The 6526-nt window shown below is 51.7% G+C and overlaps 1 protein-coding gene across 1 annotated transcript; it reads right to left on the bottom strand.

The window, feature by feature from the left end:
* Positions 1-619: 619 nt before the first annotated feature.
* Cabp4 (calcium binding protein 4) lies at positions 620-4984 on the bottom strand. The gene is made up of 6 exons (XM_057779347.1): positions 4631-4984; positions 4199-4229; positions 3974-4117; positions 2013-2122; positions 1030-1177; positions 620-929 (listed from the first exon to the last, which is right to left on the bottom strand). The coding sequence occupies exons 1-6, from the start codon at positions 4982-4984 to the stop codon at positions 901-903; spliced, it is 816 nt and encodes a 271-aa protein (XP_057635330.1). The 3' UTR covers positions 620-900.
* Between the last annotated feature and the right edge of the window lie 1542 nt (positions 4985-6526).

Genomic DNA, 6526 nt, shown 5'->3' with positions numbered 1-6526 from the left:
GAACTTCTAACTCTCTTGCCTTGGCCTCCTGTACTGAGATTAACCAGCAGGTTCTGCCACACCCACATTCCAGTTCACTTTTCATTTATGGCAAGGGGTGCGTGGTGGGCAGTAGAGGGTGCATGGAGGGCGGCGGGAGTGTGTGGTGGGCAGCAGGGGGTGGGTGTGGACAGAGCATGTGCATGCCAAAGAACAACTTTATGAAGTTGGTTCTCTCCTTCCATCATGTGAATTTTTTGTTTGTTTTTTGTTTGTTTGTTTGTCTGGGGGTTGGTTTCTTTTTTTTTCAAAGAGGGTTTCTCTGTGTATCCCTGGCTGTCCTGGAACACACTCTGTAGACCAAGCAGGCCTGGAACTCATAAAGATCTACCTGTCTCGGCCTCTGCCTCCCAAATGCTAGAATTAAAGAAGGGTGCCACCACTTCCCAGCCCCCACCATGTGAATATCAAGGATCCAATACAGACTTGGTGACAAGAGCTTTTACCTGCTGAGCCATTTTTACCAGGCCCAAGTTCATTTCTCAAAACAGCACTTTCTGCACACAAGTAGTGGGAAGTGATTTGGCCACCCTCTCAATCCACCAGGTCCTAAGAATTCCCCACAACACACTCTGCCTGGTTTATTCAAATACAGCCAACGCTGGGGAACTCCCTACCTCTCCAGGGCCTGGAGAGATTTCAAATCTTGTTCTCTACTGAGAACTGCACCCAGCTGGGATTTTTCCCTCCGCAGTTTGGGAGTGGGAGGAGAAAACAGTGCTGCAGACACGAGAGGCAGGCCTACTCAGGGATAGCCGCAGCCTACAGTTGGGGAGGAGCTCCCAGCCTCAGGAAGGGCGTGGTTGTCTGGTTCTCGCAGGTATGTGGGCCTCAGGGGCAGTAGGTCGCCCTGCAGGTGCCTCAGCCAGTAGATAGCATCATTACAAATTCTGCAGGAGAGAGGGGTAGAGAAAGGCCAACCCAGGTCAGGGATTGAAGGAGATCCAAAGTGCCTGAGGTATGGGCGGGGTGTCTGTGAGGCTGACTCACCGTCAAAGTCTATGGTGCCATCCCCATTGAGGTCCATGTCTCGCAACATCTCATCCAGCTCAGCGCCCTCTAGTGGTTCCCCCAGCAGTGCAGGCGCTGCCTGTCGCAGCTCCGCCACTGTGATCAGTCCATCCCTGTCCTTGTCAAACTGTCAAGAGAGAGAGTCCAAGCAGGGTTCCTACCCTGTTGTCTCTGTATGTGGCTCCATTCTGGTTTGGTTTCTTTCTTTTTTTATTTGAGATAGTGTCTCACTATGACATCCTGCCCAGGCTGGTCTCAAACTCACAGAGTCTCTTTTGCCTCTGCCTCCCAAGTACTGAAATTAAAAGTGTGGGCCAGGCCGGGCTGTGGTGGTACATGCTTTTAACTCTAGGACTTGGGAGGCAGAGGCAGGAGGATCTCTGTGAGTTTGAGACCAGCATGGTCTACAAAGTGAGTTCCAGAACAGCCAGGGCTGTTACACAGAGAAACCCTGTCTCGAGAAACCAAAAAAAAAAAAAAAAGTATGGGCCAACATGACATGCTTAACCTCCTTGGGTTTGTTTAATCGTTTGGTTTGTATTGTTGAGACAGTGTCTCAACTCACTATATAGTGGATACAGCCTTGAACTCCTTCTCCTCCGGCCTTCACCATCTCCCAAATCCTTGGATTATACGTGTGCACCACCATGCCCTGGCTGTGTTTGGTGCTAAGGATTGAGCCCAGGGCTTTGTGCATACTGGATATGCACTATGCCAACTGAACTACATCCTGTTCTCAGTTCTGTTCTTGCCACTGCCTGACCCAGGGCCATGATGCTCCCCGCCAGGTATCTAAACCTCTCCATCCTCAGAGATCAGTTTCCCTGACTGAAAACCTCACAGGGTATGAGCCACGTCCTCTCTACTTGTCTCTACACCCTAGTCTTGCCTCTCTGGACCCCCTGAAAGCAGGGATTTCCCAGTAAATGTAGTCCATGCTTACCACCGCTTGTACCCCTTACCTCTCGGAAGGCAATGCGCAGCTCTCGTACACCCAACATGTGAGCTGTCTCCTCCCTCAGCTTTGGGCTGATCAGCTCCACAAACTCTTCAAAATCCACAAAGCCACCCACTGTGGACCCAGGCAGAGTGTCAGAATCTGTTCAGGGAGGATGCTGTATTCTTCTGCCCCGCCCCCTCCAGGGCTCTGAGCCCAAGAAGGCACATCTAGTTCCTCACTCAAAGAGGGGTTTCTTGGCTACTGGGGGTCAGGGATGCTCCTCTTCTCCATGAAGCCCCAGTGGGCCAGAAAGAGAAGGCAGCCCAGGTTCAAATCCTGCTGTATGAGGTCTTGGGTGGTTTACCAATCCTCTTGCTCTCTGGGAGGGGCCTGGAAGGTGCTTCACGGAGCAGTGCTACAGCTGCTGGAAATCAGGGCTCAGCTGGGTGGAGCTGAGCAGGAAGCACAGATTGTTATGGGATATTTGTACACTGTGTGAAGATGTATCATTGTGATTGGTTTAATAAAGAGCTGAATGGCCAATAGCCGGGCAGGAAGAGGTTAGTTGGGACTTCCAGGGATAGAGAGGACTCTGGGGAAAAGAAAGGTAGAATCACCAGCCACACGCAGAGGAAGCATTATGGGCAGTATAGAGAGATGAGGTAATGAGCCATGAGGCAGAACACAGATTAAAATAGATGAGTTAATTTAAGTTATAAGAGCTATTGGGGTAAGCCTAAGCTAAGACCAAGCTTTCATAATTAATAATAAGTCTCTGTCATTATTTGGGGTTGGCAGTGGGGAAAAAAAAGTCCATCTACACTAAATCCTTTAAAAAGCACAGCCATATCGGTGTCGTCCCTCAGTTCTAAGATGTCATTAGTCCCCTAAGATTCCAAGGATCAAGCAACACCTTTGGGGGAAAGAGACGCACGGCCCTAGAATGAGCACTGTGCTTCTTGCTTGTGTTTGAGGCATGGACTGTGTTAATGTTAACCTGGAGCTCAGTCTGCAGCCCAGGCTGGCCTTGAACTCACAGAGATCCTCTGCCTCTGCCTCCCCAGTTTGGGATTATAAGCATGTGCCACCACGCCTGGCTCTGGTTAATTTTTTGTGTGTCATTTCGGAAGAGGGAACTTCAATTGAGGAAATGCCCCCATTAGAGTAGCCCATAGGAAAGCAAGTCTGTGGGACATAATGATTGATGTGAGAGGGCCCACTCCTGGAAAGGTGGTGCTGGGAGGTATAAAAAGGGAACTGAGGGGCTGGAGAGATGGCTCAGTGGTTGAGAGCACTGGCTTTTCTTCCAAGGGTCCTGAGTTCAATTCCCAGCAACCACGTGTTAGCTCACAGCCCTTTGTAATGAGTTCTGGCACCCTCTTCTGGCCTGCAGGCATATGTGCAGACGGAATACTGTGTACATAACAAATAAATAAATCTTTTAAAAAAACAAAAATAAGGAAGGTAGCTGGCCAGGAACCTGGAGATAAGCCAGAGAGCAGCAAATGTCTCCACAGTTTCTGTTTCAGTTCCTGTCTCCAGGTTCCTGACTTGAGTTTCTGCTCTGACTTCCCTCAATGATAGATTATAAACTGTAATACGAAATAACCCCCTTTTCTCTCCATGTTGCTTTTGGCCATGGTATTTATCACAGCAATAGAAAGCAAGCCAGGGTGTGTACATCAATGGCAAATCCCATGCTCGTTTTGAAATTGTTGTAAAAAAAAAAAAAATGATGGCTCCATGAATAAAGATTCCTGTCACCAAACTGGATGACCTGAGTTTGAGTAGATCCCTGGGACCCACGCAATAGAAGAACTCACTCTTGACAGTTGTATTCTGACCTCCAGATGCATGCTATGGCACACACACACCCCACACACTAATAACTAAAATTAACAATAGCATGGATGTAGCCCACCCCTGCTCTAGGTAACCAGTCTGGCTCCCAACCCCGTCACCCAGCAGGGCTCCGCCACTGACTGCGCATCTTCACGTGCTGCGACACTTCCAGGAGCTCCATCTCCGTGGGCATGTAGCCCAGCGTCCGCATGCAGTCACCCAGCTCCCGGTAGCCGATGCAGCCATCCTGGTCAGTGTCAAACTCCTCAAAGGCAGCCTGCAGCTCTGTAGAAGTTAGCGAAGTCAGACCAGGAAGTCGTTCCCAGGGTCACTTTCCACCTCCCAGCAACAGTGAGAGACACTCACCCTCCAGCTCCTCAGGACCCAGTTCCCGATCCTGTATAGGAATAAGGCAACATGTCCCCACTTGCCACAGCTCCTCTAACCTCCCACCCCAAGTGCACTGTGCAGGGCTGGCCCCACCAAAGCAGCTGAAGATGGCTGAAATCCTACAGACCCCAGGAGTAGACAGCCACCTTCTCCCATGCTCTTGGAGCTCCAAATGGGTTCTCCAAGATGCCGGGTGTGAGGAGGACTTCTGCTCCCTATGCCAGTTGGTCAGAAGCCAACCTTGTCCCGCAGTCACTCCCTCCCCCCCACCCCCGTCTGGGTACAAGAAGCCACAACTCTGCCCTGTCCTGTCTTTCCCAATCTGGGACAGGAGGCCCAGACAGTAGGGTCAGGAAGGAATAAAGATAAGGAGAGTTAGTCTCAACCCCCCACCCCTATACCCCTGACCTTTCCGAAGATGCGGTTGAGCAGGGGCCCATAAGTCCTTTGGGCAGCATCCTGCTGGGGGTCAGAACGATGTCGGTGGGACTGTCGGTGAGAGGCTTGCCTAGGTGGTGCTGAAGGTGGCTCACCCTGCCCCACTTTGGTCTTTGGGGCATTCCTGCTGCTTCCCGAGGCCTCGGAGCCTTGGCCAGAGGACTGCTTCCCAGAACTGGCCTTCTGGGACCCTGGCAGTCGCCTCTCCTTCTTGCTCCTTCTTCTGGTCAAGGTGGGACCCTCAGCAGCACTCCCGGGAGATACAACTCCTTCAGGGGTCTTCTGGTGGCCAGGAACCCGCTGAGAGCCATGCTCTGTTGCCATGCAGAGGATAACGGGACTTAGCGATGCAGCTCCCTGAAGTGCCCTTGGTTCTCAGGGCCCAGAAAACTGCTTAGGGGCCCCGCAGGCTTGAGATGATCACCTGGGATCCACAGTGAGGGGGATTAGGGTAAACGAATCAGGCAGCAAGCCTAATCTGTGCCCTCTGCCCTAGGGTGTCCTGGCAGCACCAGATGGGTCTTGAAAACTGTTCTTAGGAGTGAGGGTACCAGGACACAGCAGCTGCAGTGGGCTCATACTTAAACTCAACCACTTCTTACCTAGTAGAAGCAGACAATTCATCCTTCCAAGTCTCAGTTTATCCATCTATGAAATGGGAGCACACTACTGCAGAGTTAAGCACTCATCCCAGAGTGTGACATAGCTAAGTTTAGTGTAGCAAAGACCAGTGAAGGCCCCTGAGGCAGGATGAGGACTACTAGAAAAGACTGAGAGTTGTCACCTTGGGTGTGCAATGGAGTGACCTCCTAGTTGGAGCAGAGGGCATTTGAAACTTTAGAAAAGAGGCCTTGGATGCTGACAGAGGGGTGGGATTGACATATTGTGCCCTGGACTAGAGGAGCCCCAAGCAAAGGGTCTCTGTTACCTAACCTTGTTGGGATGGGGGGCCCTGGCTGGTGACTTAGCCCTATGGGGCCACGGTTAGAGTTTCCCAGAGAGAAGACCCATGAATGATTGATGCTCCCTCAGCTTGGGTTTCCTGCCTGTCCGCCTTCATATCTCCACTGGGCGCCATGCGGCAGGCCCCATTGTGGGGCTGGTTGGTGGCGGACCTTGGGCAATCAGGCAGCACCCTGCTCCTTCTACCTGGCCTGCATCTCCCAGGTAAGCCAGGAAATGCTACAGGCCCTGAGGGAGGGGCATCCAGGCTCTGAAGCCATCAGGGCTAGAACTCATACAGGAGACTCTGCCAAGAAAGAGGCGGCGGTGGGAAGCTGTGGGGATAGTGGCTGCAACTGTGGGTTCCAGGCATGATCCAGCCGTATTCGGTATGTAGCTGGTAGCTAGTCCCTCTCAACCCTCAAAGGGATGCTTTCTTCCCTCCACCAGCTGGGGGAGGTAGAGTAAGGACAGCAGAAGACACTGGGGACTCATGCCTGGGCGCCCCTCCCCCACTTCATTGTCATCATCCCACTGAGTCCACTGCCTCCTCTCCATAGTAGCTCCAGGGACAAACACGGGGGCAGCACGGGTGGCAATGCAAGACACTGAAGAATCCTAAGCTGCTCTCAGGACACTCCGGGCCAGCCTGCCAGGGTCTGGAGGCACAGACCTCACCTGGCGTCCTGAGGAGGGCACTAATAGCACTGTCCCTCCGGGAATTCTAAGCATTTGAAACCCCATATTAGGATCACGTGAAAGGGTAATCCAATAGTTTTCTTTCTTTTTCTTTCTTCCTGTTTTGAGATGATGTCTCATGTATCCCAGGCTGCCCTCAAAATCCCAACTATCAAAGGCTAGTCTTGAACTCTTGATCCTCTTGCTCCACTCTCCAAATGCTGAAGCTTCGGATGTGCACCAGTT

The sequence above is a fragment of the Chionomys nivalis genome, chromosome 8 (genome assembly GCF_950005125.1).
Source record: "Chionomys nivalis chromosome 8, mChiNiv1.1, whole genome shotgun sequence".
In the NCBI taxonomy this organism is placed as follows: Eukaryota; Metazoa; Chordata; class Mammalia; order Rodentia; family Cricetidae; genus Chionomys; species Chionomys nivalis.
The sequence above is the reverse complement of the archived record's forward strand: the minus strand, read 5'-3'. Positions and strand labels throughout refer to the sequence as shown.

What these genes read in the sequence shown, in the direction of transcription:
- Cabp4 (XM_057779347.1), bottom strand. Translation starts at nt 4,984, where the DNA reads ATGGCAACAGAGCATGGCTCTCAGCGGGTTCCTGGCCACCAGAAGACC. An exon ending in GGGTCCTGAGGAGCTGGAGG is followed by an intron (nt 4,118 to 4,198) that starts GTGAGTGTCTCT and finishes TAACTTCTACAG; the next exon opens with AGCTGCAGGCTGCCTTTGAG. An exon ending in GCAGCACGTGAAGATGCGCA is followed by an intron (nt 2,123 to 3,973) that starts GTCAGTGGCGGA and finishes CTGGGTCCACAG; the next exon opens with TGGGTGGCTTTGTGGATTTT.